Source organism: Dendropsophus ebraccatus, chromosome 13 (assembly GCF_027789765.1).
Source record: "Dendropsophus ebraccatus isolate aDenEbr1 chromosome 13, aDenEbr1.pat, whole genome shotgun sequence".
Taxonomy (NCBI): domain Eukaryota; kingdom Metazoa; phylum Chordata; class Amphibia; order Anura; family Hylidae; genus Dendropsophus; species Dendropsophus ebraccatus.
The window spans coordinates 3,163,527-3,185,612 of record NC_091466.1 but is presented as its reverse complement, the minus strand read 5'-3'; the positions used below and the strand labels follow the sequence as shown (position 1 = coordinate 3,185,612).

Sequence of the window (22,086 nt, the reverse complement as noted above, 5' to 3'; positions counted from 1 at the left end):
TATATAGAGGGGGGGAGAGACCCCCGGGGTATATAGAGGGGAGAGAGAGAGACCCCCGGGGTATATAGAGGGGAGAGAGAGAGAGAGACCCCCGGGGTATATAGAGGGGAGAGAGAGAGACCCCCGGGGTATATAGAGGGGAGAGAGAGAGTCCCCCGGGGTATATAGAGGGGAGAGAGAGAGACCCCCGGGGTATATAGAGGGGAGAGAGAGACCCCCGGGGTATATAGAGGGGAGAGAGAGAGAGAGAGACCCCCGGGGTATATAGAGGGGAGAGAGAGAGAGACCCCCGGGTATATAGAGGGGAGAGAGAGACCCCCAGGGTATATAGAGGGGAGAGAGAGAGAGAGACCCCCGGGGTATATAGAGGGGAGAGAGAGAGAGACCCCCGGGGTATATAGAGGGGAGAGAGAGACCCCCAGGGTATATAGAGGGGAGAGAGAGAGAGACCCCCGGGGTATATAGAGGGGAGAGAGAGACCCCCGGGGTATATAGAGGGGAGAGAGAGAGAGACCCCCGGGGTATATAGAGGGGAGAGAGAGAGACCCCCGGGGTATATAGAGGGGAGAGAGAGACCCCCGGGGTATATAGAGGGGAGAGAGAGAGAGACCCCCGGGGTATATAGAGGGGGGGAGAGACCCCCGGGGTATATAGAGGGGAGAGAGAGACCCCCGGGGTATATAGAGGGGAGAGAGAGACCCCCGGGGTATATAGAGGGGAGAGAGAGAGAGAGACCCCCGGGGTATATAGAGGGGAGAGAGAGACCCCCGGGGTATATAAAGGGGAGAGAGAGACCCCCGGGGTATATAGAGGGGAGAGAGAGAGAGACCCCCGGGGTATATAGAGGGGAGAGAGAGAGAGACCCCCGGGGTATATAAAGGGGAGAGAGAGAGAGACCCCCGGGGTATATAGAGGGGAGAGAGAGAGACCCCCGGGGTATATAGAGGGGAGAGAGAGAGAGACCCCCGGGGTATATAGAGGGGGGGGGAGAGAGACCCCCGGGGTATATAGAGGGGAGAGAGACCCCCGGGGTATATAGAGGGGGGGAGAGAGAGACCCCCGGGGTATATAGAGGGGGAGAGAGAGAGAGAGAGAGAGAGACCCCCGGGGTATATAGAGGGGAGAGAGACCCCCGGGGTATATAGAGGGGGAGAGAGAGAGAGAGAGAGAACCCTGGGGTATATAGAGGGGAGAGAGAGAGAGACCCCCGGGGTATATAGAGGGGAGAGAGAGAGAGACCCCCGGGGTATATAGAGGGGAGAGAGAGAGAGACCCCCGGGGTATATAGAGGGGAGAGAGAGAGAGACCCGCGGGGTATATAGAGGGGAGAGAGAGAGACCCCCGGGGTATATAGAGGGGAGAGAGAGAGACCCCCGGGGTATATAGAGGGGGGGAGAGAGACCCCCGGGGTATATAGAGGGGGGGAGAGAGACCCCCGGGGTATATAGAGGGGGAGAGAGAGACCCCCGGGGTATATAGAGGGGGAGAGAGAGAGACCCCCGGGGTATATAGAGGGGGAGAGAGAGAGACCCCCGGGGTATATAGAGGGGGAGAGAGAGAGACCCCCGGGGTATATAGAGGGGGAGAGAGAGACCCCCGGGGTATATAGAGGGGAGAGAGAGACCCCCGGGGTATATAGAGGGGGAGAGAGAGAGAGAGAGAGACCCCCGGGGTATATAGAGGGGAGAGAGAGAGAGACCCCTGGGTATATAGAGGGGAGAGAGAGACCCCCGGGGTATATAGAGGGGAGAGAGAGAGAGACCCCCGGGGTATATAGAGGGGAGAGAGAGACCCCCGGGGTATATAGAGGGGGGGGGAGAGAGACCCCCGGGGTATATAGAGGGGAGAGAGACCCCCGGGGTATATAGAGGGGGGGAGAGAGAGACCCCCGGGGTATATAGAGGGGGAGAGAGAGAGAGAGAGAGAGAGACCCCCGGGGTATATAGAGGGGAGAGAGACCCCCGGGGTATATAGAGGGGGAGAGAGAGAGAGAGAGAGAACCCTGGGGTATATAGAGGGGAGAGAGAGAGAGACCCCCGGGGTATATAGAGGGGAGAGAGAGAGAGACCCCCGGGGTATATAGAGGGGAGAGAGAGAGAGACCCCCGGGGTATATAGAGGGGAGAGAGAGAGAGACCCGCGGGGTATATAGAGGGGAGAGAGAGAGACCCCCGGGGTATATAGAGGGGAGAGAGAGAGACCCCCGGGGTATATAGAGGGGAGAGAGAGACCCCCGGGGTATATAGAGGGGGAGAGAGAGACCCCCGGGGTATATAGAGGGGGAGAGAGAGACCCCCGGGGTATATAGAGGGGGAGAGAGAGACCCCCGGGGTATATAGAGGGGAGAGAGAGACCCCCGGGGTATATAGAGGGGAGAGAGAGACCCCCGGGGTATATAGAGGGGAGAGAGAGAGAGACCCCCGGGGTATACGGGGGGGGGTCTGTGTATCAGTATTGGGGGGGGCTATGATGTCCGTGTATCAGTATTGGGGGCGGGGCTGTGATGTCCGTGTATTGGGGGCGGGGCTGTGATGTCCATGTATCAGTATTGGGGGAGGGGCTGTGATGTCCGTGTATTGGGGGCGGGGCTGTGATGTCCGTGTATCAGTATTGGGGGCGGGGCTGTGATGTCCGTGTATCAGTATTGGGGGCGGGGCTGTGATGTCCGTGTATCAGTATTGGGGGCGGGGCTGTGATGTCCGTGTATTGGGGGCGGGGCTGTGATGTCCATGTATCAGTATTGGGGGCGGGGCTGTGATGTCCGTGTATTGGGGGCGGGGCTGTGATGTCCGTGTATCAGTATTGGGGGCGGGGCTGTGATGTCCGTGTATCAGTATTGGGGGCGGGGCTGTGACTCGGTCTGTCTCCTCTGCAGTGCTGGATCTGATGACGGTCAGCGAGTCTCGTCACATGACCAGTGCGGTGGAGAAGGTGCGCTCGGAGATGCTGCTGGTGAATGACGTTTATTTCTTGGCCACGCTCCGGCTTCCCGCTAAGAGCGGCGGCGTCCTCTTTGGTTTCTACTCCAAGAAAGACAACACCAAGTGGCTGGAGGCGTCCATTGTGGGCAAGGTCAACAAAGGTGAGCGGAGGCGCAAAGAGGGGGAGGAGATTACACCTAGAACCTCGGTTATCCTGCTGAGCGGGGGAGGAGATCACACCTAGAACCTCTAGTATCCTTCTGAGCGGGGGAGGAGATCACACCTAGAACCTCGGTTATCCTGCTGAGCGGGGGAGGAGATCACACCTAGAACCTCTGGTTTCCTGCTGAGCGGGGCAGGAGATCACACCTAGAACCTCTGGTATCCTTCTGAGCGGGGCAGGAGATCACACCTAGAACCTCTGGTATCCTGCTGAGCGGGGGAGGAGATCACACCTAGAACCTCTGGTATCCTTCTGAGCGGGGGAGGAGATCACACCTAGAACCTCTGGTATCCTGCTGAGCGGGGGAGGAGATCACACCTAGAACCTCTGGTATCCTGCTGAGCGGGGGAGGAGATCACACCTAGAACCTCTGGTATCCTGCTGAGCGGGGGAGGAGATCACACCTAGAACCTCTGGTATCCTTCTGAGCGGGGGAGGAGATCACACCTAGAACCTCTGGTATCCTGCTGAGCGGGGGAGGAGATCACACCTAGAACCTCTGGTATCCTGCTGAGCGGGGGAGGAGATCACACCTAGAACCTCTGGTATCCTTCTGAGCGGGGGAGGAGATCACACCTAGAACCTCTGGTATCCTTCTGAGCGGGGGAGGAGATCACACCTAGAACCTCTGGTTTCCTGCTGAGCGGGGGAGGAGATCACACCTAGAACCTGGTATCCTTCTGAGCGGGGCAGGAGATCACACCTAGAACCTCTGGTATCCTGCTGAGCGGGGGAGGAGATCACACCTAGAACCTCTGGTATCCTGCTAAGCGGGGGAGGAGATCACACCTAGAACCTCTGGTATCCTGCTGAGCGGGGGAGGAGATCACACCTAGAACCTCTGGTATCCTGCTGAGCGGGGGAGGAGATCACACCTAGAACCTCTGGTATCCTTCTGAGCGGGGGAGGAGATCACACCTAGAACCTCTGGTATCCTTCTGAGCGGGGGAGGAGATCACACCTAGAACCTCTGGTATCCTGCTGAGCGGGGCAGGAGATCCCCTAGAACCTCTGGTATCCTGCTGAGCGGGGGAGGAGATCACACCTAGAACCTCTGGTATCCTGCTGAGCGGGGGAGGAGATCACACCTAGAACCTCTGGTATCCTTCTGAGCGGGGCAGGAGATCACACCTAGAACCTCTGGTATCCTGCTGAGCGGGGGAGGAGATCACACCTAGAACCTCTGGTATCCTTCTGAGCGGGGCAGGAGATCCCCTAGAACCTCTGGTATCCTTCTGAGCGGGGCAGGAGATCCCCTAGAACCTCTGGTATCCTGCTGAGCAGGGGTGGAGATCACTCATGTCGGCCATCTTCTTGCAGTGCTGGTGCGCTACATGCGGGAGGACTCGAAGCTGCACTCGGTGAGCCTACAGAACGCCAACCTGTCGGATGGGAACCCCCACACGGTGATCCTGCGGCTGAGCGGCCTGCGGGGGGACACGCTGACCCTAGAGCTCTACGTGGACTGTAAGCAGGTGGACACCAGCCTGGGCCTTCCGGAAATGATGATCATCCCGCAGTTTGAGGTGGAGTCTGGGGAAATCCGCTCCGGCCACAAGGCTTACCAGAGGATGCAGGTACGGGGGAGGGGCGGCCTTAAGCATCACTTTGCTCCCCATCCATGTGGGGCTGCCATGTCTGTGTATATGAGGGTGCCACGCCTGTGTATATGGGGCTGCCACGCCTGTGTATATGAGGGTGCCACACCTGTGTATATGGGGGTGCCACACCTGTGTATATGGGGGTGCCACACCTGTGTATATGGGGCTGCCACGCCTGTGTATATGGGGTGCCACGCCTGTGTATGTGAGGGTGCCACACCTGTGTATATGGGGTGCCTCTCCTGGGTATATGGGGCTGCCACGCCTGTGTATATGAGGGTGCCACGCCTGTGTATATGAGGGTGCCACGCCTGTGTATAGGGGGTGCCACGCCTATGTATATGGGTTGCCACGTCTGTGTATATGCGGCTGCACGCCTGTGTATATGGGGTGCCTCTCCTGTGTATATGAGGGTGCCTCTCCTGTGTATATGGGGTGCCACGCCTGTGTATATGGGGTGCTACACCTGTGTATATGAGGGTGCCACGCCTGTGTATATGGGGCTGCTACGACTGTGTATATGGGGTGCCTCTCCTGGGTATATGAGGCTGCCACGCCTGTGTATATGGGGCTGCCACGCCTGTGTATGTAGGGCTGCCACGTCTGTATACATATATATGGGGCTGCCAGTCCTGTGCACACTTGTGAATATTAGGCTGCCTCTCCTCTGTATGTGGGGCTGCCACACCTGTATATATGACACTCCTGTGTATATGGGACTGCCACTCCTGGGTATATAGTGCTGCCACTTCTGTATATATGCGGCTGCAATGCCTGTGTATATGGGGCTGCCACGCCTGTGTATGTGGGGCTGCCACTCCTGTGTATGTAGGGCTGCCACGTCTGTATATATGGGGCTGCCACACCTGTATATATGACACTCCTGTGTATATGGGGCTGCCACTGGTGTGCACAATATACAATAGAGTGTAGTATGTGTGACCTCCCGGGTGCCCACCATTGTCTGTTATCAGTTGGGGGTACACCCTGGGTAAGGAGGGGCCATTCATTCACCTCAGATTTCTTCTTTTCCTTCTGGTTTAGGGCTCTGTGGAGTCCATGAAGTTGGTTCTGGGGGGCTCTTTGAGCAGAGTGGGGGCCCTCAGTGAGTGTCCCTTCCAGGATGATGAGTCCATCCACAATACAGGTAGGTGGGGGGTGGGTGCGGGACTGAGGGGTCTGGTTACGTATGATGCCCCTCACTCATCTCTCTGTCTCCCGTCCTCACAGTGAACGGCGTTGTCAACTCCATCCTGGGTGAGTCCTGCAGTAAATTATACTTGTATAATAGTCCCCATGTATATTATACTGATATAATAGTCGTCCTGCGTATTATACTGCTGTATGAGTCCTGCTGTAAATTATACTGGTATAATAGTGCCCATGTGTATTATACTGGTATAATAGTGCCCATGTGTATTATACTGGTATAATAGTGCCCATGTGTATTATACTGGTATAATAGTGCCCATGTGTATTATACTGGTATAATAGTGCCCATGTGTATTATACTGGTATAATAGTGCCCATGTGTATTATACTGCTATAATAGTCCTCCTGTGTATTATAGTGGTATAGTAGTCCCCATGTATATTATACTGATATCATAGTCCCCATGTATATTATACTGGTATAATAGTCATCCTGTGTATTATACTGGTATATTAGTCCTCCTGTGTATTATACTGGTATAATAGTCCCCATGTGTGTTATACTGCTATAATAGTCCTCCTGTGTATTATACTGGTATAATAGTCCCCATGTATATTATACTGATATTATACTGGTATAATAGTCCCCCTGTGTATTATACTGCTATAATAGTCCTCCTGTGTATTATACTGGTATAATAGTCCTCCTGTGTATTATACTGCTATAATAGTCCTCCTGTGTATTATACTGCTATAATAGTCCTCCTGTGTATTATACTGGTATAATAGTCCTCCTGTGTATTATACTGGTATATTAGTCCTCCTGTGTATTATACTGCTATAATAGTCCTCCTGTGTATTATACTGGTATAATAGTCCTCCTGTGTATTATACTGGTATATTAGTCCTCCTGTGTATTATACTGCTATAATAGTCCTCCTGTGTATTATACTGCTATAATAGTCCTCCTGTGTATTATACTGGTATAATAGTCCCCATGTATATTATACTGATATAATAGTCGTCCTGCGTATTATACTGCTGTAATAGTCCTGCTGTAAATTATACTGGTATAATAGTGCCCATGTGTATTATACTGGTATAATAGTGCCCATGTGTATTATACTGCTATAATAGTCCTCCTGTGTATTATACTGCTATAATAGTCCTCCTGTGTATTATACTGGTATAATAGTCCCCATGTATATTATACTGATAGTATACTGGTATAATAGTCCTCCTGTGTATTATACTGATATCATAGTCCTCCTGTGTATTATACTGGTATAACAGTCCTCCTGTGTATTATACTGGTATAACAGTCCTCCTGTGTATTATACTGCTATAATAGTCCTCCTGTGTATTATACTGGTATAATAGTCCCCATGTATATTATACTGATAGTATACTGGTATAATAGTCCCCCTGTGTATTATACTGATATAATAGTCGTCCTGCGTATTATACTGCTGTATGAGTCCTGCTGTAAATTATACTGGTATAATAGTGCCCATGTGTATTATACTGGTATAATAGTGCCCATGTGTATTATACTGCTATAATAGTCCTCCTGTGTATTATACTGGTATAACAGTCCTCCTGTGTATTATACTGGTATAACAGTCCTCCTGTGTATTATACTGGTATAACAGTCCTCCTGTGTATTATACTGCTATAATAGTCCTCCTGTGTATTATACTGGTATAATAGTCCCCATGTATATTATACTGATAGTATACTGGTATAATAGTCCCCCTGTGTATTATACTGATATAATAGTCGTCCTGCGTATTATACTGCTGTATGAGTCCTGCTGTAAATTATACTGGTATAATAGTGCCCATGTGTATTATACTGGTATAATAGTGCCCCTGTGAAATATACTGGTATAATAGTGCCCCTGTGAAATATACTGGTATAATACTCCCCATGTGTGTTATACTGCTATAATAGTCCTCCTGTGTATTATACTGGTATAATAGTCCCCATGTATATTATACTGATATTATACTGATATCATAATCCCCATGTGTATTATACTGGTATTATACTGATATCATAGTCCCCATGTGTATTATACTGGTATAATAGTCCCCATGTATATTATACTGATATCATAGTCCCCATGTGTATTATACTGGTATAATAGTCCTCCTGTGTATTATACTGGTATAATAGTCCTCCTGTGTATTATACTGGTATAATAGTCCTCCTGTGTATTATACTGGTATAATAGTCCTCCTGTGTATTATACTGGTATATTAGTCCTCCTGTGTATTATACTGGTATAATAGTCCTCCTGTGTATTATACTGGTATAATAGTCCTGCTGTGTATTATACTCTTATAATAGTCCCGTGTATTATACTGCTATTATACTGGTATAATAGTCCTCCTGTGTATTATACTGGTATATTAGTCCTCCTGTGTATTATACTGGTATATTAGTCCTCCTGTGTATTATACTGCTATAATAGTCCTCCTGTGTATTATAGTGGTATAGTAGTCCCCATGTATATTATACTGATATCATAGTCCCCATGTATATTATACTGGTATAATAGTCCTCCTGTGTATTATACTGCTATAATAGTCCTGGTATAATGGTCTATTCTCAGGGGAGCACACCAAGGCTCTGATCACACAGATGACGCTGTTCAATAAGGTCCTGGCGGAGCTCAGAGAAGATATCCGGGAGCAGGTGAGGGAGCGGCATTGTATGGCGGGGTCCAGGGTGGAGCCTCCAGACCACTGTCACACCTCAGAGCAGGTCAGGGAGGACCCCGGCTGCGAAGGAGTCTGGGAGGGGTGAGGACCCCGCTGGGGAGGAGTAAGTATCCCCGCTGGGGAAGAGTCTGGGAGGGGTGAGGACCCCCGCTTGGGAGGATTCTAGGAGGGTTGAGGAGCCCCTGCTGGGGAGGAGTCTGGGAGGTGTGAGGACCCCCTGCTGGGGAGGAGTCTGGGAGGTGTGAGGACCCCCTGCTGGGGAGGAGTCTGGGAGGTGTGAGGACCCCCTGCTGGGGAGGAGTCTGGGAGGTGTGAGGACCCCCTGCTGGGGAGGAGTCTGGGAGGTGTGAGGACCCCCTGCTGGGGAGGAGTCTGGGAGGTGTGAGGACCCCCTGCTGGGGAGGAGTCTGGGAGGTGTGAGGACCCCCTGCTGGGGAGGAGTCTGGGAGGTGTGAGGACCCCCTGCTGGGGAGGAGTCTGGGAGGTGTGAGGACCCCCTGCTGGGGAGGAGTCTGGGAGGTGTGAGGACCCCCTGCTGGGGAGGAGTCTGGGAGGTGTGAGGACCCCCTGCTGGGGAGGAGTCTGGGAGGTGTGAGGACCCCCTGCTGGGGAGGAGTCTGGGAGGTGTGAGGACCCCCTGCTGGGGAGGAGTCTGGGAGGTGTGAGGACCCCCTGCTGGGGAGGAGTCTGGGAGGTGTGAGGACCCCCTGCTGGGGAGGAGTCTGGGAGGTGTGAGGACCCCCTGCTGGGGAGGAGTCTGGGAGGTGTGAGGACCCCCTGCTGGGGAGGAGTCTGGGAGGTGTGAGGACCCCCTGCTGGGGAGGAGTCTGGGAGGTGTGAGGACCCCCTGCTGGGAGGAGTCTGGGAGGTGTGAGGACCCCCTGCTGGGGAGGAGTCTGGGAGGTGTGAGGACCCCCTGCTGGGGAGGAGTCTGGGAGGTGTGAGGACCCCCTGCTGGGGAGGAGTCTGGGAGGTGTGAGGACCCCCTGCTGGGGAGGAGTCTGGGAGGTGTGAGGACCCCCTGCTGGGGAGGAGTCTGGGAGGTGTGAGGACCCCCTGCTGGGGAGGAGTCTGGGAGGTGTGAGGACCCCCTGCTGGGGAGGAGTCTGGGAGGTGTGAGGACCCCCTGCTGGGGAGGAGTCTGGGAGGTGTGAGGACCCCTGCTGGGGAGGAGTCTGGGAGGTGTGAGGACCCCCTGCTGGGGAGGAGTCTGGGAGGTGTGAGGACCCCCTGCTGGGGAGGAGTCTGGGAGGTGTGAGGACCCCCTGCTGGGGAGGAGTCTGGGAGGTGTGAGGACCCCCTGCTGGGGAGGAGTCTGGGAGGTGTGAGGACCCCCTGCTGGGGAGGAGTCTGGGAGGTGTGAGGACCCCCTGCTGGGGAGGAGTCTGGGAGGTGTGAGGACCCCCTGCTGGGGAGGAGTCTGGGAGGTGTGAGGACCCCCTGCTGGGGAGGAGTCTGGGAGGTGTGAGGACCCCCTGCTGGGGAGGAGTCTGGGAGGTGTGAGGACCCCCTGCTGGGGAGGAGTCTGGGAGGTGTGAGGACCCCCTGCTGGGGAGGAGTCTGGGAGGTGTGAGGACCCCCTGCTGGGGAGGAGTCTGGGAGGTGTGAGGACCCCCTGCTGGGGAGGAGTCTGGGAGGTGTGAGGACCCCCTGCTGGGGAGGAGTCTGGGAGGTGTGAGGACCCCCTGCTGGGGAGGAGTCTGGGAGGTGTGAGGACCCCCTGCTGGGGAGGAGTCTGGGAGGTGTGAGGACCCCCTGCTGGGGAGGAGTCTGGGAGGTGTGAGGACCCCCTGCTGGGGAGGAGTCTGGGAGGTGTGAGGACCCCCTGCTGGGGAGGAGTCTGGGAGGTGTGAGGACCCCCTGCTGGGGAGGAGTCTGGGAGGTGTGAGGACCCCCTGCTGGGGAGGAGTCTGGGAGGTGTGAGGACCCCCTGCTGGGGAGGAGTCTGGGAGGTGTGAGGACCCCCTGCTGGGGAGGAGTCTGGGAGGTGTGAGGACCCCCTGCTGGGGAGGAGTCTGGGAGGTGTGAGGACCCCCTGCTGGGGAGGAGTCTGGGAGGTGTGAGGACCCCCTGCTGGGGAGGAGTCTGGGAGGTGTGAGGACCCCCTGCTGGGGAGGAGTCTGGGAGGTGTGAGGACCCCCTGCTGGGGAGGAGTCTGGGAGGTGTGAGGACCCCCTGCTGGGGAGGAGTCTGGGAGGTGTGAGGACCCCCTGCTGGGGAGGAGTCTGGGAGGTGTGAGGACCCCCTGCTGGGGAGGAGTCTGGGAGGTGTGAGGACCCCCTGCTGGGGAGGAGTCTGGGAGGTGTGAGGACCCCCTGCTGGGGAGGAGTCTGGGAGGTGTGAGGACCCCCTGCTGGGGAGGAGTCTGGGAGGTGTGAGGACCCCCTGCTGGGGAGGAGTCTGGGAGGTGTGAGGACCCCCTGCTGGGGAGGAGTCTGGGAGGTGTGAGGACCCCCTGCTGGGGAGGAGTCTGGGAGGTGTGAGGACCCCCTGCTGGGGAGGAGTCTGGGAGGTGTGAGGACCCCCTGCTGGGGAGGAGTCTGGGAGGTGTGAGGACCCCTGCTGGGGAGGAGTCTGGGAGGTGTGAGGACCCCCTGCTGGGGAGGAGTCTGGGAGGTGTGAGGACCCCCTGCTGGGGAGGAGTCTGGGAGGTGTGAGGACCCCCTGCTGGGGAGGAGTCTGGGAGGTGTGAGGACCCCTGCTGGGGAGGAGTCTGGGAGGTGTGAGGACCCCCTGCTGGGGAGGAGTCTGGGAGGTGTGAGGACCCCCTGCTGGGGAGGAGTCTGGGAGGTGTGAGGACCCCCTGCTGGGGAGGAGTCTGGGAGGTGTGAGGACCCCCTGCTGGGGAGGAGTCTGGGAGGTGTGAGGACCCCCTGCTGGGGAGGAGTCTGGGAGGTGTGAGGACCCCCTGCTGGGGAGGAGTCTGGGAGGTGTGAGGACCCCCTGCTGGGGAGGAGTCTGGGAGGTGTGAGGACCCCCTGCTGGGGAGGAGTCTGGGAGGTGTGAGGACCCCCTGCTGGGGAGGAGTCTGGGAGGTGTGAGGACCCCCTGCTGGGGAGGAGTCTGGGAGGTGTGAGGACCCCCTGCTGGGGAGGAGTCTGGGAGGTGTGAGGACCCCCTGCTGGGGAGGAGTCTGGGAGGTGTGAGGACCCCCTGCTGGGGAGGAGTCTGGGAGGGGTGAGGACCCCCGCTGGGGAGGAGTCTGGGAGGTGTGAGGATCCCCGCTGGGGAGGAGTTAGGAGCCCTGCTGGGGAGGAGTCTGGGAGGCATGAGTTCCACTACTCGAGGGGGGGGGCGGAGTCTAGGAGTCGTGAGGAGTTTGGGAGGGGTGAGGACCCTTGCTGTGGAGGAGTTTGGGAGAGGTGAGGACCCTGGCTGGGGAGGAGCCTGGGAGGTGTGAGGACCCTTGCTGGGGAGGAGCCTGGGAGGTGTGAGGACCCTTGCTGGGGAGGAGCCTGGGAGGGGTGAGGACCCCCGCTGGGGAGGAGCCTGGGAGGGGTGAGGACCCCCGCTGGGGAGGAGCCTGGGAGGTGTGAGGACCCTTGCTGGGGAGGAGCCTGGGAGGTGTGAGGACCCTTGCTGTGGAGGAGGGAGGAGTGAGGACTCCTGCTGGGGAGGAGTGAGGACCCCCGCTGGGGAGGAGTGAGGACCCCCGCTGGGAGGAGTCTGGGTGGGGTGAGGACCCCTGCTGGGGAGGAGTCTGAGGGGCGTGAGGAGTCTGAGGGGCGTGAGCACCCCCCCCCCTAGGGGAGGAGTCTGGGAGGGGTGAGGACCCCTGCTAGGGGAGGAGTCTGGGAGGGGTGAGGAGTATGGGAGGGGTGAGGACCCCTGCTGGGGAGGAGTCTGAGGGGCGTGAGGACCCCCTGCTAGGGGAGGAGTCTGGGAGGGGTGAGGACCCCCTGCTAGGGGAGGAGTCTGGGAGGGGTGAGGACCCCCGCTGGGGAGGAGTCTGGGAGGGGTGAGGACCCCCTGCTAGGGGAGGAGTCTGGGAGGGGTGAGGACCCCCGCTGGGGAGGAGTCTGGGAGGGGTGAGGACCCCCGCTGGGGAGGAGTCTAGAAAGGGATGAGGACCTCCGCTGGGGAGGAGTTTGGGAGGAGTGAGGACCCCCGCTTGGGAGGAGTGAGGACCCCCGCTTGGGAGGAGTGAGGACCCCCGCTTGGGAGGAGTGAGGACCCCCGCTGGGGAGGAGTGAGGACCCCCGCTAAGGAGGAGAGAGGACCCCTGCTGGGGAGGAGTCTGGGAGGGGTGAGTAGCCCCGCTGGGGAGGAGAGAGGACCCCCGCTGGGGAGGAATCTGGTAGGAGTGAGGACCGCTGTGAGTAATTACTGTCTCTGTTTGTGGCAGGTGAAGGAGATGTCTCTGATCCGGAACACAATCATGGAATGTCAAGTGTGTGGTAAGTGATCCTACCCTAGCACGGCCACATACCTTCAGCATCACGGCCACATACCTACAGCAGCACGGCCGCATACCTACAGCAGCACGGCCGCATACCTACAGCAGCACGGCCGCATACCTACAGCAGCACGGCCGCATACCTACAGCAGCACGGCCGCATACCTACAGCAGCACGGCCGCATACAGCACCTCCACATACCTACAGCAGCACGGCCACATACCTACAGCAGCACCTCCACATACCTACAGCAGCACGGCCACATACCTACAGCAGCACCTCCACATACCTACAGCAGCACCTCCACATACCTACAGCAGCACCTCCACATACCTACAGCAGCACGGCCACATACCTACAGCAGCACGGCCACATACCTACAGCAGCACGGCCTCATACCTACAGCAGCACGGCCTCATACCTACAGCAGCACGGCCTCATACCTACAGCAGCACGGCCTCATACCTACAGCAGCACGGCCTCATACCTACAGCAGCACGGCCACATACCTACAGCAGCACGGCCTCATACCTACAGCAGCACGGCCTCATACCTACAGCAGCACGGCCTCATACCTACAGCAGCACGGCCTCATACCTACAGCAGCACGGCCTCATACCTACAGCAGCACGGCCTCATACCTACAGCAGCACGGCCACATACCTACAGCAGCACGGCCACATACCTACAGCAGCACGGCCACATACCTACAGCAGCACGGCCACATACTTACAGCACCTCCACATACCTACAGCAGCACAGCCACATACCTACAGCAGCACAGCCACATACCTACAGCAGCACCTCCACATACCTACAGCCCCTCCACATACCTACAGCAGCACGGCCACATACTTACAGCAGCACGGCCACATACCTACAGCAGCACGGCCACATACCTACAGCAGCACGGCCTCATACCTACAGCAGCACGGCCTCATACCTACAGCAGCACGGCCTCATACCTACAGCAGCACGGCCTCATACCTACAGCAGCACGGCCACATACCTACAGCAGCACGGCCACATACCTACAGCAGCACGGCCACATACCTACAGCAGCACGGCCACATACCTACAGCAGCACGGCCACATACCTACAGCAGCACGGCCACATACCTACAGCAGCACGGCCACATACCTACAGCAGCACGGCCACATACTTACAGCACCTCCACATACCTACAGCAGCACAGCCACATACCTACAGCAGCACAGCCACATACCTACAGCAGCACCTCCACATACCTACAGCAGCACGGCCACATACCTACAGCAGCACGGCCACATACTTACAGCAGCACCTCCACATACCTACAGCAGCATGGCCTCATACCTACAGCAGCATGGCCGCATACCTACAGCAGCACGGCCTCATACCTACAGCAGCACGGCCCCATACCTACAGCAGTACGGCCACATACCTACAGCACCTCCACATACCTACAGCAGCACGGCCGCATACCTACAGCAGCACGGCCGCATACCTACAGCAGCACGGCCGCATACCTACAGCAGCACGGCCGCATACCTACAGCAGCACGGCCGCATACCTACAGCAGCACGGCCGCATACAGCACCTCCACATACCTACAGCAGCACGGCCACATACCTACAGCAGCACGGCCACATTCATCTTTCCTACCATAGAAGGACAGACTATGGATGTTGCTCTGGTCCTCTCAGGGGGGGATCACTGCTGTTATTGGGGTTCAGTATTTGATGACTCCCCTCGTCTGTCTCTTTCCATAGGGTTCCATGAGCACCGCTCTCGCTGTAATCCCAACCCATGTTTCCAGGGTGTGGACTGTATGGAGACGTATGAATACCCCGGTTATCGCTGTGGCCCCTGCCCCCCAGGATCTCAGGGTAATGGCACTCACTGCACAGACATTGATGAGGTATGAAGCGGAGGGCGGGGGGCTGTGGGGTGACAGGGGCCGGTACATCCCTGACCCGTCACCTTTGCTTGCAGTGCTCTCATGCCAACCCTTGTTTCTCTGGCTCTAAATGCATCAACACGTCTCCTGGTTTCCGCTGTGAGTCCTGTCCTCGCGGGTACAGGGGCAACGCTGTGTCTGGAGTGGGAGTAGACTATGCCAAGGCCAGCAAACAGGTGAGCCAAGGCAACCATCAGTGTGGGGAGGGGGACCCTGGTGGTGTGTGGGGAGAGCGGGACCCTGGGGGGGGGGGTGGGGAGAGGGGGACCCTGGTGGTGTGTGGGGAGAGGGGGACCCTGGTGGTGTGTGGGGAGCGCGGGACCCTGGTGATGTGTGGGGAGAGCGGGACCCTGGTGATGTGTGGGGAGAGTGGGACCCTGGTGGTGTGTGGGGAGAGGGGGACCCTGGTGGGGTGTGGGGAGAGCGGGACCCTGGTGGTGTGTGGGGAGAGGGGGACCCTGGTGGTGTGTGGGGAGAGCGGGACCCTGGTGGTGTGTGGGGAGAGGGGGACCCTTGTGGTGTGTGGGGAGAGGGGGACCCTGGTGGTGTGTGGGGAGAGCGGGACCCTGGGGGGGGGGGTGGGGAGAGGGGGACCCTGGTGGTGTGTGGGGAGAGCGGGACCCTGGTGGTGTGTGGGGAGCGCGGGACCCTGGTGATGTGTGGGGAGAGCGGGACCCTGGTGATGTGTGGGGAGAGTGGGACCCTGGTGGTGTGTGGGGAGAGGGGGACCCTGGTGGGGTGTGGGGAGAGCGGGACCCGGGTGGTGTGTGGGGAGAGGGGGACCCTGGTGGTGTGTGGGGAGAGCGGGACCCTGGTGGTGTGTGGGGAGAGGGGGACCCTTGTGGTGTGTGGGGAGAGGGGGACCCTGGTGGTGTGTGGGGAGAGGGGGACCCTGGTGGGGTGTGGGGAGAGGGGGACCCTGGTGGGGTGTGGGGAGAGGGGGACCCTGGTGGGGTGTGGGGAGAGGGGGACCCTGGTGGGGTGTGGGGAGAGGGGGACCCTGGTGGTGTGTGGGGAGAGGGGGACCCTGGTGGTGTGTGGGGAGAGGGGGACCCTGGTGGGGTGTGGGGAGAGGGGGACCCTGGTGGTGTGTGGGGAGGGCGGGACCCTGGTGGGGTGTGGGGAGAGGGGGACCCTGGTGGGGTGTGGGGAGAGGGGGACCCTGGTGGGGTATGGGGAGAGGGGGACCCTGGTGGGGTGTGGGGAGAGCGGGACCCTGGTGGTTTGGGGTGCCAGGGCGGGACCCTGGTGGTTTGGGGTGTCGGGGCCCTTAGGGTCCTGGAGGTTGTGTGATCTGTTCCTCATACTTTCCAGGTTTGCACAGATATTGATGAATGCAATGATGGGAATAATGGCGGCTGCGCGGCGAACTCAATCTGTACGAATACGGTGGTGAGTGGTCACATGTCCGTCACCCCTCCCCCATCTATCTCATTGTACTCACCCCCTTCTGCTCTTCCAGGGCTCCTATAAGTGTGGCCCCTGTAAGCCCGGATTTGTTGGGAACCAGTCTCAGGGATGTGCGCCAAAGAAATCCTGTGCTGGCCCCTCCTTCAACCCGTGCCATGTGAACGCGCACTGCGTGTTTGAGAGGAACGGTGATGTCACGTGTGCGGTGAGTGGCCCCTGCTCGTGTCTGCCCCCTCTCTGTGTTCAGCTGGTAGTGTCTGCCCCCTCTCTGTGTTCAGCTGGTAGTGTCTGCCCCCTCTCTGTGTTCAGCTTGTAGTGTCTGCCCCCTCTCTGTGTTCAGCTGGTAGTGTCTACCCCCTCTCTGTGTTCAGCTGGTAGTGTCTGCCCCCTCTCTGTGTTCAGCTGGTAGTGTCTGCCCCTCTCTGTGTTCAGCTGGTAGTGTCTGCCCCTCTCTGTGTTCAGCTGGTCATGTCTGCCCCCTCTCTGTGTCCCGCTGGTCATGTCTGCCCCCTCTCTGTGTCCCGCTGGTCATGTCTGCCCCCTCTCTGTGTCCAGCTGGTAGTGTCTGCCCCTCTCTGTGTTCAGCTGGTAGTGTCTGCCCCCTCTCTGTGTTCAGCTGGTAGTGTCTGCCCCCTCTGTGTGTCCCCCTGGTAGTGTCTGCCCCCTCTCTGTGTTCAGCTGGTAGTGTCTGCCCCCTCTCTGTGTTCAGCTGGTAGTGTCTGCCCCCTCTCTGTGTTCAGCTGGTAGTGTCTGCCCCCTCTCTGTGTTCAGCTGGTAGTGTCTGCCCCCTCTCTGTGTTCAGCTGGTAGTGTCTGCCCCCTCTCTGTGTTCAGCTGGTAGTGTCTGCCCCCTCTCTGTGTTCAGCTGGTAGTGTCTGCCCCCTCTCTGTGTTCAGCTGGTAGTGTCTGCCCCCTCTCTGTGTTCAGCTGGTAGTGTCTGCCCCCTCTCTGTGTTCAGCTGGTAGTGTCTGCCCCCTCTCTGTGTTCAGCTGGTCGTGTCTGATGCTTCCTTTACTCTCTCTCTGTAGTGTAACGTTGGCTGGGCAGGAAATGGATACACGTGTGGCAGAGACACCGACATCGATGGATACCCTGATGAGCCCATGCCATGTATCGATAACAACAAGCACTGCCGCCAGGTGACCTCTCAACTCCCCTGCCAGGGTCCCCGTCTCTGTGCACTCTCTGTTCCCCGTGGCACGTTCTCTGTGGACTCTCTGTTCCCCCAGGGCCCCTTCTCTGTGGACTCTCTGTTTTACGGGGGGGCGTTTCTCTGTGGACTCTCTGTTTTCCCACGAAGGCCCCTTCTCTGTGCACTCTCTGTTCCCTGGTGCCCCTTCTCTGTGGACACTCTGTTCCCCCGGGGCCCGTTCTCTGTGGACTCTCTGTTCCCCAGGGGCCCCTTCTCTGCGGACACTGTTCCTCGGAGGCTCCTTCTCTGTTGACTCTCAGTTCCCCGGGGGCCCCTTGTCTGTGCACTCTCAGTTCCCCGGGGGCCCCTTGTCTGTGCACTCTCTGTTCCCCGGGGGGCCCTTCTCTGTGCACTCTGTTCCCCGGGGGGCCCTTCTCTGTGCACTCTCTGTTCCTCTGGCCCCCTGATCTTTAGGGCCTCTTTCTCTGTTGTCTCTTGGTAGGATAACTGCAGACTGACCCCCAACTCTGGTCAGGAGGACGCGGATAATGACGGGATCGGGGACCAGTGTGATGAAGATGCTGATGGCGATGGCATCAAGAACGTTGAGGTAACGTGGTGGAGCCCCTCATCCTCTGAGGACCCCGGGTGGGGAGCGTCACCCACAGTCCCGCTCTCGTCTTTCAGGATAACTGTAGACTCGTCCCCAACAAGGATCAGCAGAACTCTGACACCGACTCCTACGGCGACGCCTGCGACAACTGCCCCAACGTCCCCAACAACGACCAGAAAGACACCGACGCCAATGGAGAGGGGGATGCGTGCGACAATGACATTGATGGGGACGGTGAGGTCATGTGACCAGGAAGGGGATGCAGAGATATAGCAGTCATGTCATAGGGGCCCTGTATCCCCCGGCTGGTGGTCATGTCATAGGGGCCCTGTATCCCCCGGCTGGTGGTCATGTCATAGGGGCCCTGTATCCCCCGGCTGGTGGTCATGTCATAGGGGCCCTGTATCCCCCGGCTGGTGGTCATGTCATAGGGCCCTGTATCCCCCGGCTGGTGGTCATGTTATAGGGCCCCGTATCCCCTCGGCTTGTGGTCATGTTATAGGGCCCCGTATCCCCCTGGCTAGTGGTCATGTTATAGGGCCCCGTATCCCCCTGGCTGGTGGTCATGTTATAGGGCCCCGTATCCCCCTGGCTGGTGGTCATGTTATAGGGCCCCGTATCCCCTCGGCTTGTGGTCATGTTATAGGGCCCTGTATCCCCCGGCTGGTGGTCATGTTATAGGGCCCCGTATCCCCCCGGCTGGTGGTCATGGGGGATATAGGGCCCCGTATCCCCCCGGCTTGTGGTCATGTTATAGGGCCCCGTATCCCCCCGGCTTGTGGTCATGTTATAGGGGCCCTGTATCCCCCGGCTGGTGGTCATGTTATAGGGGCCCTGTATCCCCCGGCTGGTGGTCATGTCATAGGGCCCCGTATCCCCTCGGCTTGTGGTCATGTTATAGGGCCCCGTATCCCCCTGGCTGGTGGTCATGTTATAGGGCCCCGTATCCCCCTGGCTGGTGGTCATGTTATAGGGCCCTGTATCCCCCGGCTGGTGCTTATGTTATAGGGCCCCGTATCCCCCCGGCTGGTGGTCATGTTATAGGGCCCCGTATACCCCCGGCTGGTGGCCCCTGGGATGTTTGCTCCTCTCACATATTTCACACCAGCCTCTGATCTCACAGTTTACTGACGGGGGAGGTGGTTGCAGTCAGTAAATACAGGGTGCAGGGAGCCATGACCCCAGGTGATCCCTGCCAGTAAGGTGAAGAATCTGCCGTTCCTTATACTGTGAAATATATATAGAAATATATACAGACATCCACAGAGCTGTATATCACACATATGTATATATCCCTCCGCACAGGCATCCCAAATATGCTGGATAATTGCGCCAAAGTACCAAACCCTCTGCAGACAGATAGAGACCTGGATGGTGTAGGTGACGCCTGTGACAGCTGCCCAGAGACCAGCAACCCTACCCAGGTGATACAGCTCTCCTGTATAAGTGTGTTTGTGTATATATATCTATGTGATATACTGTGTATCCTCCTCTATATAGCTGAATGTGATATACCGTGTATCCTCCTGTGTATATAGCTGAATGTGATATACAGTGTATCCTCCTCCTATATAGCTGGATGTGATATACCATGTATCCTCCTGTGTATATAGGGATGTGATAAACAGTGTATTATTTTCTGTATATAGGGATGTGATATACTGTGTATCCTCCTGTGTATAAATGGATGTGATATACTGTGTATCCTCCTGTGTATATAGGTATGTGATATACCGTGTATAGTCCTCTGTATATTGTGATGTGATATAACGTATATCCTCCTGTGTATATTGGGATGGGATATACCCTGTATCCTCCTGTGTATATAGGGATGTTATATACTGTGTATCCTCCTCTGTATATTGGGATGTGATATACAGTGTATCCTCATGTGTGTGTGTGTGTGTGTGTGTGTGTGTATAATATATATATATTATATATACACACATACACACACACACAGGAGGATACACGGTATATCACATCCCAATATACAGAGAAGGATACACTGTATATCACATCCCTATATACACAGGAGGATACACGGTATATCCCATCCCAATATACAGAGGAGGATACACAGTATATCACATCCGAATATACAGAGGAGGATACACAGTATAACACATCCCTATATACACAGGCAGATACACAGTATAACACATCCCTATATACACAGGAGGATACACTGTATATCACATCCCAATATACAGAGGAGGATACATGGTATATCACATCCCAATATACAGAGGAGGATACACTGTATATCCCATCCCAATATACAGAGGAGAATACACAGTATATCACATCCCTATATACACAGGAGGATACACAGTATATCACATCCGAATATACAGAGGAGGATACACAGTATATAACATCCCTATATACACAGGAGGATACACGGTATATCACATAGATAGATAGATTATCTATCTATGTGATATACCGTGTATCCTCCTGTGTATATAGGGATGTTATATACTGTGTATCCTCCTCTGTATATTGGGATGTGATATACTGTGTATCCTCCTGTGTATTTAGGGATGTGATATACCGTGTATCCTCCTCTGTAGTTGTATGTGGTACACAATGTACTTGTGTATCTAAGCCCTGTAACCATGATTCTCTTCTCTCTGTAGTCGGATGCGGACAGTGACCTGGTGGGCGACATGTGTGACACCAACCAGGACAGGTGAGTGCCATATTGTACAGGTGGGCATGGGTCCACGCTCCTGCCTCCCCAGCATAGAACGCCACCACATTGGTTCCTGTCTTCACCGTCTGATCTCCTGGTTTTTCAGAGATGGAGATGGGCACCAGGACACCAAGGATAATTGTCCAGATATCCCCAACAGTTCCCAGCTGGACTCTGACAATGATGGAGTGGGAGATGAGTGCGACCAGGATGACGACAATGATGGGGTCCCTGACTATGTTCCCCCAGGACCGGACAACTGCCGTCTCATCCATAACCCCAACCAGAAGGACACGGACGGTGAGTGTCCCTGCGTGGGCGGTGCTAGGAGAGCGGGTGGTGTGCCCGGTGTGGCGGTAACCATGGCTGTGTCCCTGCGTGGGCGGTGCTAGGAGGGCGGGTGGTGTGCCCGGTGTGGCGGTAACCATGGCTGTGTCCCTGCGTGGGCGGTGCTAGGAGGGCGGGTGGTGTGCCCGGTGTGGCGGTAACCATGGCTGTGTCCCTGCGTGGGCGGTGCTAGGAGGGCGGGTGGTGTGCCCGGTGTGGCGGTAACCATGGCTGTGTCCCTGCGTGGGCGGTGCTAGGAGGGCGGGTGGTGTGCCCGGTGTGGCGGTAACCATGGCTGTGTCCCTGCGTGGGCGGTGCTAGGAGGGCGGGTGGTGTGCCCGGTGTGGCGGTAACCATGGCTGTGTCCCTGCGTGGGCGGTGCTAGGAGGGCGGGTGGTGTGCCCGGTGTGGCGGTAACCATGGCTGTGTCCCTGCGTGGGCGGTGCTAGGAGGGCGGGTGGTGTGCCCGGTGTGGCGGTAACCATGGCTGTGTCCCTGCGTGGGCGGTGCTAGGAGGGCGGGTGGTGTGCCCGGTGTGGCGGTAACCATGGCTGTGTCCCTGCAGGGGACGGCATCGGAGATGTATGTGAGGTGGACTTTGATAATGACTCTGTTGCCGACTCCTATGATGTCTGCCCGGAGAGCGCAGAGGTGACCCTCACCGACTTCAGGGCCTATCAGACTGTCATCCTGGACCCAGAGGGAGACGCCCAAATAGACCCCAACTGGGTGGTGCTCAACCAGGTAATGTGCCGCCTCCTTACCCCCATCCATCCTGCCCCCAGGGGGCCCAGAACTGATCCCAGGACCCCCATTGCCAATACTGTGCTGAGTTGTTGTGTCTTTGCGGCAGGGCATGGAGGTGGTGCAGACCATGAACAGTGATCCGGGCCTGGCAGTAGGTAAGGGGCACATGCCATACACCCACCCCCCATAGTCACAGCACTGA

General features: G+C 57.1%; 1 protein-coding gene across 3 annotated transcripts in view; it reads left to right on the top strand.

Moving 5' to 3' along the window:
* Positions 1–22,086, top strand: part of THBS3 (thrombospondin 3) — a 48,483-nt gene that overhangs the window by 16,732 nt on the left and 9,665 nt on the right. For all 3 annotated transcript variants that reach the window (XM_069949716.1, XM_069949715.1, XM_069949718.1), the window contains exons 2-19: positions 2,875–3,081; positions 4,464–4,720; positions 5,789–5,891; positions 5,975–6,001; positions 8,513–8,595; positions 12,967–13,018; positions 14,771–14,919; positions 14,994–15,134; positions 16,273–16,350; positions 16,421–16,573; positions 17,396–17,506; positions 18,002–18,109; positions 18,187–18,346; positions 19,418–19,536; positions 20,755–20,807; positions 20,917–21,110; positions 21,703–21,881; positions 21,991–22,039. In XM_069949716.1, the coding sequence (XP_069805817.1) occupies positions 2,886–3,081; positions 4,464–4,720; positions 5,789–5,891; positions 5,975–6,001; positions 8,513–8,595; positions 12,967–13,018; positions 14,771–14,919; positions 14,994–15,134; positions 16,273–16,350; positions 16,421–16,573; positions 17,396–17,506; positions 18,002–18,109; positions 18,187–18,346; positions 19,418–19,536; positions 20,755–20,807; positions 20,917–21,110; positions 21,703–21,881; positions 21,991–22,039 (2,212 nt within the window). In that variant the 5' untranslated portion in view covers positions 2,875–2,885. The remainder of the gene's footprint in view (positions 1–2,874; positions 3,082–4,463; positions 4,721–5,788; positions 5,892–5,974; positions 6,002–8,512; positions 8,596–12,966; positions 13,019–14,770; positions 14,920–14,993; positions 15,135–16,272; positions 16,351–16,420; positions 16,574–17,395; positions 17,507–18,001; positions 18,110–18,186; positions 18,347–19,417; positions 19,537–20,754; positions 20,808–20,916; positions 21,111–21,702; positions 21,882–21,990; positions 22,040–22,086) is intronic.